We start from the raw sequence: 12,086 nt of genomic DNA on the forward strand, positions 1-12,086 counted from the left end.
TATTTTTTAGGCCGACGGCGGCAGCCTCTTTACCAAACTCCTCGCCTACCTCAACAAGACTCCTTTCACCGGCGCTCCGCCAGCGAGGAGCCGGTACGACGTCCCCGTGGAGACGCCCAGGGGCCAGCAGGTGGGGCTGGAAAACGTCCAGAGTCGGACGAGCCAGTCGGGCGTCAGCGTGCAGAAGAAGGACGCCACGCAGTCTGTGGAGGAGGTGTCGGAGCTGGCGGGATGGATCAAGGAGGTGGCGCCTCCTCCTGCTTCGCTGGTGTACGAGGAACCCCACAAGAAGACGATGCACGTCCCCGAGCTGCAGCTGGACGTCAAAGCCGGCGGGAAGAAGGAGGACGACGACGTCTTCGGTTACGTCATCACGGACACAGAGTAAGTAAACAACAGCCCAGAGAAAAGAGTTGTTCTCACAGTAATGGGAACAGAAAATGTGTTTTCCACTGCGCAGTGGAAATCTGTTTCTTTGTTGTATCGAGGAAAACTTTAGCTCCTCATACGTCACCAAAATACAAATACTTCCCCAGATGCAACAGGAGATGGACGTTTTTCCTTCGGTTTTGTTCACAGCAGCGTCATTTTCATATTGATTTCATCCAACAGTTCTTTAGAAATCCTCTAGAAAGACTTCTTCTGTGAACATCTTTCATCTGCAGCGGGTGTAATTCTGTCTCAAGGTCTTTGTGGATTTGTGGTTGCCCATCATTCACAGCTGCACAGCAGAAAATACATACACTTGTTGTAATAGAAAAAACATCTTTGTGGTGTTGTTGTGGAAGTCACGCTGCTGGCTTCAGTGCACAGAAAGACGGGTTTTCCCCTCGAGCACAAAGCTCTGTCGATCCTCTGTTCGGTTTACTCAATCATTCCTCTTTATGCTGTAAAACCACTGTGCATTGTTCTTTAACTTAACATGTGAAAAGTTTTGTTCAGCCTTTCATGTCAGCACCTAGTAACCATTTGGGACGTCCCAATCCCGATCTTTTAATATTAACTGTTGGTTGATTGTCATCTCTGGATCAGGTCCAATAAATCTTTGTATCAGAGTTGATGTAGTGTGAAGAGGGGAGCTTTTACCTTGTGTTCTCTACTCCAGAAATATTCTACTCATCCAACACTGCCATAAACTCCCTAAGCCTCTCTAGAAGATTTGTCTCCAAGGAAATTTTCTCTTTTAAGCGTTCAGCGCCTGTTGTTGTTTGGGTTCAGCCTTTGCCTGGAATCAGTGGAGTGGACTCCAATGATTTCGTTAAGTGATTTTGTTCTAGGAGGTGAATCAAGTTGGTAGTATTGAATAATCTCCCACCACCACCACCTCACCAAACGTCCACATTAGGTGTGGGTTAAAGGGTTAGACCGGCACGGTATACCGCCACCATTTGGAACGCTGCACCACGAGACACCATTTTAGACCGGACCATGTTCAATGTAGCACCTGTAAACGCACATGGTGAGACCGTGTCGCTGTGAGACGTGGTGAAGATGTCAAGGTCCGAAAAATGAAGCGACAGAACGAGAAGGCAAAAAAAGGTGCCATGTTAGTTCAGACATATTTAAATAATTTAAATATGTTTAAATATGAGCTGGTGGCTAGGCTTCTCCGGCTAGGCTAGGCTAATTGGCTGTTGTTTTATTTCTGTGGCTAGGCTAATTGTATCTCATTTCTGACATAGGCAGAAGGAAGAGATGTCCGGTTCGAGTGTAGTTGCATTCCCATCATCTCTATTACCTACTGCTGGTGGCTAGGCTAGTTAGTAGCTGACCACTGGTCTGCTGGTTGGTTGCCCAGTTGGACTGGGCTTCTAAAGAACTTCTGCCTCAGATTATGGCACAAGGGATTGTAACATCTCATCCTGTGTATTAATGAATATGATTTATTTATTTTATATCTCCAAGCTGTAAATCTCCCCAGATTTCCACGTCACTGCTAACACTGGGTCATGCAAACCTGTTTAGTACTAGTGTAGGATTATTCTACAAAATTTACTCATCCTCACAGTAACATAGTCCATCCTTAGTCAATCTACCGCATTAATTCCTCTCTCAACCAGTAGAAAATGCTGTGAACAGATGATACATGAAAAAAAATACTGTGATATCCATTTTTAGTTTATGTTCAGTCACATGATTTTGCTTCTTCTTCGTCTGTGATTTTTGGCTTTGAAGCTAGCCAACCGCCATTAAAGTTTTGACTGGGCTGTGGTTTTGGTTTATGGCAGACCTAAAACAAATAACTACTAAAGATCAGCCTCTCCCACTACTAGTTAGGACATAGTTCCAGAGACGGACTGATAAATTAGAAGCCCAGTTTCCTCAGGAACAGATTGTGAAAACTTGAACAAAACAAACCGAAACTAAAGAACCACCAGCGACTGCAGCACCTCCTCACGACACCAGAGTCTGTACCAAAATATTGCACCTAAACCCACCGACCGACACTGGCAAATGTCTGGCTTAGATTATTGTCTATTAGAAGCCAGCATCTTTTCAGTTTCTCTCTGTTGACTTCATTCACGTCTAGAATTTGCTGATATTCAGGCTTCCCTCTTTCCATGCAGTGTTTCCTTTGCCACAAGCCCAAAGCAGAATATTTCCTTTCCCTCTGTTGCCAGATGCAAGGTGTTCTTTTCATAAAACTCCTTTACTCTCTTTGGTGATTGTGGCCAAAGAGCTCGACTTTATATCCCTAAAACATGTATGGCTCATCCAGATGTTGCTTTGGAGGCGTCAGACAACATACGTCTGACTTTTGTGTGAGGTTGGGAGTGAAGTTTCTTTCCGGATGCTTCTTCCATGTGAAACCCCGTTTTCTACACAGTGTGCCACCAATCCTGCGTCAGCAAAACCGTTAAGTTGGAGGTTTGCTTTGCCTTTCTTGCTTTTCTAGGTCTTGCCTCGACGACCACAATGAAAACTGCAAGCTGGTGGCTCTTTGATAACTTTTCATAGCCTCGGCCTGCTTTATATGCATCAGTTAGCTTCATCTTCAGATCCTCCGCAAGACAGTTCCGATTGCTTTACAAATCCTAACGAGTCAATTAAAGACTAAAGGGTTCAGGAAGTTCTTAAAGGAAAGGCAAGTTTTTATACTTTGACGGCAGCAACTCTGACAGCAGCCTTTACATGAAAGTACCACTGCTGTAGCCTTATGAAAGAGACTCTGATCCTAGGTGAACAGCTGGAAGGTCTAAGATGTCCAATGTCACTTTCTGCACCATCGATGTCTTCAGTGCACTCAGCAGAATCCCTCTCTAACGCTTCACGGTGACTCTTCAAAGCGTCTCTTGACATTTCTGTGAGATCTCTGAACTTCAGTAGGACGTGGAAGTTGTCCTTGACAGTTCATGTAGTGTCAAATCTCATCTTCCACTTTCACAACCTAGCAGATATTTGCCAGATATAAATGCTACACTGGTACTTAAATGTGATAAAACGGTATTTTTTAAATTTTAGTTTCTGTTTGAAAGTAGCATAACTCGCTCTTGATCTTGGTGGCTGGAACCAATGTTTAGGACGATGCTTGCTCACCATGAACATGTCTGTAAAGGTCCTCAGTCACACAGGTCATGGGATATTAAAAAAAAAATTAAATAAATAAAATGCTGAAAGGGCAACTCATTTTGAATTCTTGGGTTTTCTTGACAACATTTCATCCCAGTTTTCAATTCTAAAAGACCAGTGTGGAGTTGGGGTTTAATATCATTCATTATTACACAGGATAAGATTATAAGGTTATAATCTCCTGTGCCAAGATCCCAGGCAAAACACATCTAGAAGCCCAGTCCACCTGAAAACCGACCAGTAGGCTAGCAGTCAGCTAGCAGCTAGCAGCCAATAACAAGACACCAGCTACCCAGCTTAGCCGATGGCAGTAGGCAGTATGCGTCACATCATTAGGGGTTTTCAAGTGGGCACCTCCCTTCACTGATGTTTTCTTAGGTTAGGCCCACAACACCTGAAGAAGACTTAACAGAAAGTTCCAGCATCCTGAAGTCACCCCCCTCCACTGTGCCACCACACAACTATGTGACTATCAACCGCAGAGACATTAGCTTAGCCCTTTTTGCTGCTATTCAACAAACTACACAATTGTGTCGGTCGGGTGTCCAAGCAACCTCTCTCCCCAGGAAGGGAAGGGGTGGGATGAGAATACAGACCCAGGTTCGGGTAGGAGATGAGGATTGAGGAAACAGGACTAAACCACAACCCGCACACCTAAACACAAAATCAAACTACCAAACAGTCTTACAGTTGTAAGTTGTAGCCCGAACCAAAACCAAAAATAAAAACGCACACAACCTCATATCTGTGGCTCCAATCAAACCACGTAGCAACTACTAAAACTACTCAGCTATCCTTACCTGTAGCATGCTCCCCAGCTAACATGTTTCCTCCTCAGCCACAGTCACTCACTTAATCACTCTGCTGCCAGGAACATGTTGTTTACTGCGACCCTCTGTTTTCTCCCACTAATAGGAACATATGTGGGTGTTACCCATCATAAGCTAACATGATTATCTGGTCTATTAACAACTAGATACTCACCTGTGAGTAATCCTGTTTTCCATCCCCATTGTAATCCTGTAAATCGTACTTGTAAGCATCCATTCCTCACCTCAAAGTTGACATAAGTTCAACTAAAAGCATTTTTCTCCCATCATTGCAATGACTCACTGAATTGCATTAAAGCCCTATCCATGTATAAAGACATTTAGAGGTGCTAGTAGGCGAGTTGTTTCCAGTTATCGTGCTAACGCAAATGATGACGTATGTGGCGATTGTCCTGTCTAAGTGAATACTCAAATACAGAATTTATTGAGATATAATTCTTTCTCATTTAATGATGGAATAAATAAACAAAGACAGCTCATCAGAATATTTCACAGCATTGAATGATACATGAGAAACAGAGGATTTTCCTTCTAAATCGAAAGGGAATGAAGTGGCGTCTCAAACGTAGCGCTGTCGAGATAGAGGCAGAAAATGGAAGCATCAGTGCAGGACTACACCTGGAACCGGGCCGATTAGAAACTAGTTCGCTGCCGTGTCAGATGTGAAAGCCGATAGCAGGAACAACCTGGTGGATTTCAGCTTATCACCTCCTCCTGTGGCCTGAGGTGAGAAGGAGGAGGAGGAGGAAGAGGGGGAGGAAGAGGAGGACAGGGTGATTCATCACAGCTGGAGGAAAACACCTGCTCCCCAACACACACCCATAAACCTTTAACCTATTAATGCCTTTTTCCACATTTACTTCTCCCACACACCTGATTTTAAGCATCGCTGTTGAAACCCACTTAATGGATTTCACAACCGTAATTTGCTTAATAGATAAAAACACTGTGCAGGGCAACTGGCAGCAAATAATTCTTTTTAATTCCTGAAGTCAATAATCGTCTATAATTTGCTGTAATTTGATCAAATTTAAGGACGTTCGGGACCAAACAGCAACTGGTGTTTTTAATTAGAATAATTATTTGTTTTATTTCAACAAAATCAACCAAATTACAAACTGAAATGTAAAAGAGATGAAACTAAATACGACTGTACTGTAATTTTACGGCAACACAAGTATCTGCGCACTAATTAAAATGTTTTTAATGGCAGTTAGAAAACTGTCTTAGAGATGCATTACCGCCACCAGGTGGACTGGAGTGTCTAACATGAGATTAAACAGAAAACAACAAACAACAACAATAATAATTATAAAACAAATACAATCTTTTATCTAAATTTGACTCTTTTAAACTTGTTATAGTCTAACTTTGTGCTCTGTCTTTCGTCTTATTCAAGATAATGAAGAACCACACTGGCGAGAATGATCCCTCTGACAAACAAAGGGACTTAGATACTGGCTGATCAGACCAAAACTCAAAGATGAATTACAACTAAATACAAAGCAAACTAAACTCAACTTCAGTTCACACCATGTCGTGTCAGCACATGTCTGTTGCTGTCTCCAGGAAACTTTGAAGCCCTACTCCACTCGGTGGCAGCATTGAATGATGATCACATGGTTCTTCTTCTTCCTTTCCTTTTTTGGCAGCTTTGATGCTGGTCAAGAACCATTAGAACAGAAGAAGAAGAAGTTTCAAAGGACGTGGAGGGACGTGCTTTTGGTTTAATGCGTAACTACGAAAGTTCAGGTTTGGCTGAAGCCCGATTCCGATCTGATTATTTTAAAAATGTCTGGGTTGGAGACATCCTCAAATAAAATCCTAATAAATCCTTTACACAAATAATAAAATGGTGTTTACATACCCCGAAACATCAGTTACACTGTACGCAGAGCTATCTGCAGGAAAGGTAACGAAAGAGGAATCTTTACCCCGACTTTATGGACTAAACTGAATTCATTAATTCATTCAGAAGAAGATGATGAAGCTTTGTTTCTAAAGTTGCTGCCGCATATATTCCAAGTTCAGCCATCATTTCAAACACCGGTTGTTTAGAGACAATCTTCCTTCAACCTGACTGACACCGTTCTGATCATTCACTTAAAATATACAGTACGAACCTTCACAGATGATGAGATCATAGTAAAAAAACTCGAGCTGATCTTGGCTGTCACAGCTAACGGGGATCAACACCACGACGGCGCCGTGCGCTGCAGAGCTAACAGACAGGCCGCTGGGACGTCTCTGCAGCCGCTATCAGGACACAGTGATGGCTGGTGTCACGTCTGAAGCAGCTGTTTTTCACCGTGGAAGACGGAGTCGTATACGCCACAGTGGGCTGTGGGAGCTGCTGTCTGCTCTCCACTGATGATGCCCGTCACTTCCCTCTCTCTAAACCTATAATTATGAGTCTGAGGATAAAGGGTTGGACGAGAAGAGGCTTCATGCTACTCCACTTATCTGGCTGCTGTTTTGTTATTTTGTTACTTTAAGATATTCAAAATTTAAGTCTAAATAACCAAGATACTGTATAACTTGTCACACAGAGACAATTTCTTTTTTCATCTTTTTCATTTCATTTATTTGGCACATTTTAAAATACGATAAAACACAACAACTATAATGGAGGTACAAAGACTGATGGTGGATGGATGGTTGATGGATGCTTTTGTTGTTTTGTTATATTGAAGTTTTTTTTGGGGGGGGATTTCAACATGTTCAAAACAAAGTCTAAATAATCCCAAAAAAAATTTCACACTGAATTTTTTAAATTTCGTTTAACACAACAACAATAACAATGGAAGTAGAATAACAATAAGCAATTGAATTAAGAATAAATAAATAAATAAAAAGAGGGCTTGAAGAGCAGTTCTCCAAAAAATAACACTTAGGCTTTAACTTAGGAAACAGAAGCAGAACAGACAAAACATGAAAACAAAATAAATTTTTATTTCAAGTGAATTCCACATCCTGGGACGTCTGGATGTTAAAATACTAAATTATGATGACGTGATACGTGATTAGAAGGGGTGAAGCTCGACACATGTTCTGGTTGGATAATTATGAAATTACATAAAGAAATTATTGAAAAATGAGGGAAGTGTTTTATTTAATGAACCAAATATAAATGGAGCAGTTTGGAGATTGTTGATCAACTTATATTTTAATGCTAATCTAAATTATTTCCTTCTTTCCTTTATGTCCTTGCTCCTCCTCCTCATCCTCATCGTCGTCGTCGTCAGTCGGCTCCAGACAGACGAAGGCCTCCACCTGATGGAGATCCTGGCTCGAATGGCCAAGATCCAGATGACCGACTTCGCTGAGCTCTCGTACGTACGACTACAACTACACACACCCACACATGACCTGATGGATGGATGGATGGATGTTGTTTTCTAGATGAATAGATGATGCACAGATGGAAGTAGACAGATAACTGTAGTTCGTCATCTCACCACGCTGATCGCTGAGAAACGTTTGCAGCCCGGGTGGAGTGAACAGCTGAGACAGTGATGGAGGGATGACATGAACAGGGAAAGAAAAGGCGGGAGAAATTGATGGAGGCGAAGATAACGACGGAGAATGAGAGTTCAGGCAGAGTTCAGCCTCGTTAATAAATGATTGCAGTCAATAAGGTGGACGAGGAGCGCGCGTCGCCTTCGAACCCCCCCAGAGCAGAGGAGGGTGAAAATCAGGAGTCCTCCACGTCTCCGAGTTCGATCCCTCCGCTCTGCCCTCCCTGAAGGGGCCCGACACTGGAAGACTTTCAGTGAGTCACGTTGCCCCTTTGAGACAGTCGCTGCCCACTCGTGCCCACGGGTTGTTGTGCGGTTGTTGTGCGGTTGTTGTGGGGAGCGTGGAGCCCACCGTGGACGTCGATGTGAGTCATCCTCAGACCTTTGCTCCCGCTTACCGCTTCCAGTCTGCACATAGAGCTGCTCAGAATTTAGAAGCTCTGCTGAATTTGAAGTGTTTTTTTTTTTATTATTTTTATTTATTTATTTTTCCTTAATGTAATGTGTGGCAGCTGGCAGGGCAGCATGTCCAGAGGCGCCGTTACATTACGGGGCAGAGAGAGAGAGAGAGTTTTTAAAGGACAGAACCCGTTTTTATTTTTAGCTTCACAGTCATGCAGCTTGTTACTCATTTCATATAAACCTGTTCAGCATTGTGAGGACCAGTGTCCTGCTGCAGGTCCTAATTAAAATGAGGGAAGTTACAGTTTGTTACATGACCAAACATTTACATTACGGTATTTTTCAAAATTTTCTAAATATTTCCTTCATGTTGAGAGAGGAATTAATGCAGCAGCCTGGCTAAGGATGGACAATTTTACTGTGATGATGAGTAAATAAATAATATAGAGGCACCTTTTTTGGCTCAAGTTCTTCTGTGTCGAACCATGAGCAGCGTAAATGACAAATTATCGTATTTTGAGGAAATTTTTTATACATTCGTACAGTAAAACGTTACCGCAGACCTTATACTGTAGCTTATAATGCAGTTTTACCTTTAAATTACCTAATATCCATGTGTTGAAGGGGCCAGATCATCGTACATTATGGGATTTTTGGAATTATTGATCGTACAGAGGGTGATATTATCGTACGAATACAAGTATGAGTTGTCGTATGAATACGATAATCATCGTCCTGCCTGGCAGCGCTGACCAGTCTGAACGCCACCACCCTGCCCTGCTCAGGATGCTACGTATTTTCAGGTTAATTAAGCGTTTTCAATGAGGTTTTTGGTGCATTTTAACAGTAATGGGCAGTTTAGGCCTTTGCATCAGCTTGATGCCGTAGAGAGCTGTGATTGGTCGTCTTGTTTCCTCTTTAGTATTTCCAGCTGCTTCTCCATCTCAGCAGTGATGGAACACGTGGAGTAAAGGTTAACTGAGGAGGTTTCAGAGATACAAATGTTTGTGCGACTCGTCTTAGGCGGAATTTCGGCAACAGTCACCAGTCAACATTGTTGAACGACGAACAAAAATTTAACCCGACGGCTTTAAGAGTGCTACAGAATATTATAAAGACAAAAAGAAGCTGCTGCACAGTTTGCACTATTGTGCAAAACCTAAGTGGGCGTGGCCTATATCATCAGATATGCAGTTTAAGTTGATTCTAACTAGGATATGGAGCATCTGTCCCTCAATGCTGATTAGTTCTGAGCTGGTTACGTGTTTCATGGCTGCCACGTTACAGATTAGGCAAAGTAAAGTCACACCATCATTAATGTGAAACTTGATCTCAAAAACACTCAACACCACTTTACAAATCAATGAAGTTTTTCTGATATACGCTACTAGAACAGCATCAGTATCCTCTGGTATAGTTGGTCAGAGCTTCATCCTACAGCAAAACTTTAGTCCAAGCTGCACCAGAACTACCTCAGGATAAAAACCACGTAGAGTGGACCATGGCCCAGTCTCTAGACTTTAACCCCATGGAGCTGGTTTGTGATCAACTGGACAGAAAAGAAGAGTGAAATTTAAATTAGGAAGAAAAATATTTGTTTTCCATTTTAGAAAGAAACAATGAAACACAGTCACCATCTTCGTCTGATTCACATGTTGAATCAGACGAAGATGGTGACTGTGATGAGTCCAAAGTTTGGAATCAATATATAACCCAGAATATATTCTATGATATTTTGAACCTTTTGCATTTCAAACACGACACCATGTATTTTTGCACAGGACCTGAATCAGTGAGTCAGACTCTCTGTGTGTTACATTCACAACCAAATGGAGAAACTTTCCTTCTGTGTTTGGACCAACATGTTTTTTATGCAGGATCTCAACCTCCTCATGTTCGTTTTAGGTTTGTGGCAGCTTCTTATTCTGCTTCATTTAAACTTTTATCCTCATAACTAGACACTAGTTGGTCTGAAAACACGATTCATTCTGCAGCTGATCATGTATCAAAAGTGGACGAGGTACAAAACGTCAGCAGATTTTACCGTTGAAACTTATTAATGCTTATCAAGTTTTCCAGTTAATATAACCTGCAAAAACATTAAATAGCAACGAACTATAACTTTGCTAATTAGCAAGAACTCCATTGAGGACGTTGGTACTTTATTATTTGCAGTTCTACTTTTGCACAACAATGTTCAGACATGAAAATCAACAGTTTTATATTGACTTTCATGTTGATTTGACTTTATTATAATATTGTGTAGTGCAATAATCCCAGTGTCCACACATGAGGACATGACTTTCTCAAAAAAACTACTTCCTGTTGAAAGATGATGCTTAGTTTTCATAGTTTCTACCAATGCCAAATAAAGATAAATAGAGAAATTAAAGATTCATGTTTCTCTGCACATGTCCTGACACACGATGTGGTAGAAGTTGCAGAGTTTTTTATTCAGTGTGAATCTCTTCTCCTGCGTTCGTTGTTTGTCCGTGCGTGGACATGTGTGGACTGAGCGGCGTACATACCTTCACACACATGGAGACCCTGGGTGGGCCGTACTGTTCCCCCGTCCTGATGCACCTTTTGTCTTTGTTCTCCTATTCTGGGGCTGAAAAGGAGGGAGCTATACATAAGGGAGGGAGGGGGGGTGATGGATTGGAGGCAGAGAAAGCCACAGAGAGAGCGAGAGAAAGCCGGGGGTCTCTTTTGTTGCGAGCGCAGTGAAAGCCCAGCAGGGGGAGCCGCCTTGACAATTTGTCAGAGGCGCCACGCTTATTTTCCGAGGCCGCCCGGCTCCTCACCTTCACCAGACGAGAAACAAAAGCCTCCTGACACCGTCGCTCCTCATCCACCCACCGACCGCACCGACCGCACCGACCGCCGGCTTCTAAAACCTCCTCTAATCTGCTTCACCTCCGGGAATCTTTCATTTCATCTGTTTTATTTATTCGTTTAGGCAAAAAACAAGCTGATGAGACTCTATAACTTATCTAGTTCTACTCCTTTATTTTTTAGTTGATAGTTTATCAATCATATTATGTAGCAAAACAGAAGAAGAAGAAAAGAAAGACTGAGGCACATTTTTTTGTCTATTTCCATTTTGTATCATATATAATATAGAACATATATAAAATCTTCATCCTTTTCCTTATGACCTAAATAACCTCTCAGCTTCATTAAGAACCAAGATGTTCACATGCATTTTACACATTTTCATCGTAGATTTGGAACATTATTCGAGACATGTTTAGTTTATTTTCATTGACTCTAACGTAAACATGATTGGATTAAAAAAAACAGACAAAAAGCTAAATGTACTTGTATATTGTCCGTGTACTTTTTTTTGTATATATTATCTTAAAACGAGAGTACATCAGTTTTGAGAACCTGGAAACATAGAATAGAATAATAAGCAGAGAATAGAATATCTCTATAAATGTCTCTATATATTTGAAGGTTACATGTCAAACTGCATGTTCCTGTGTTCTTGTAATAATCAGAACAGACTCATCAGATGGAATCAGATTTAGAGGGTTGATAATATGAACCTTTAATAATCTAATCTCCTAATAACCATGTGAACTCGTGATGTTTCTGGTTTCTCTCTGGTTACTGGAATAAATCTATTGTCTGAGCGTAGATTCTATGTGGACAGTGATGTAGCGTCATCATTAGGCTTGAATAACACTAATTAGGAGGAGTCCTGTTATATTTTAGGGTTCTGCCTCTTCCTGTGTCGCCTCCAGGCTGGTTCTGGAGGTTC

The 12,086-nt window shown here is 41.7% G+C and overlaps 1 protein-coding gene across 1 annotated transcript in view; it reads left to right on the top strand.

Annotated features, from left to right (window-relative positions):
• The window catches only part of LOC125010894 (receptor-type tyrosine-protein phosphatase N2-like), a 206,381-nt gene that overhangs the window by 46,756 nt on the left and 147,539 nt on the right, over positions 1-12,086 (top strand). The window contains exons 9-10 of the mRNA XM_047589809.1: positions 11-384; positions 7,646-7,732. Of these exons, the coding sequence (XP_047445765.1) occupies positions 11-384; positions 7,646-7,732 (461 nt within the window). The remainder of the gene's footprint in view (positions 1-10; positions 385-7,645; positions 7,733-12,086) is intronic.

The sequence above is a fragment of the Mugil cephalus genome, chromosome 7, assembly GCF_022458985.1.
Source record: "Mugil cephalus isolate CIBA_MC_2020 chromosome 7, CIBA_Mcephalus_1.1, whole genome shotgun sequence".
In the NCBI taxonomy this organism is placed as follows: domain Eukaryota; kingdom Metazoa; phylum Chordata; class Actinopteri; order Mugiliformes; family Mugilidae; genus Mugil; species Mugil cephalus.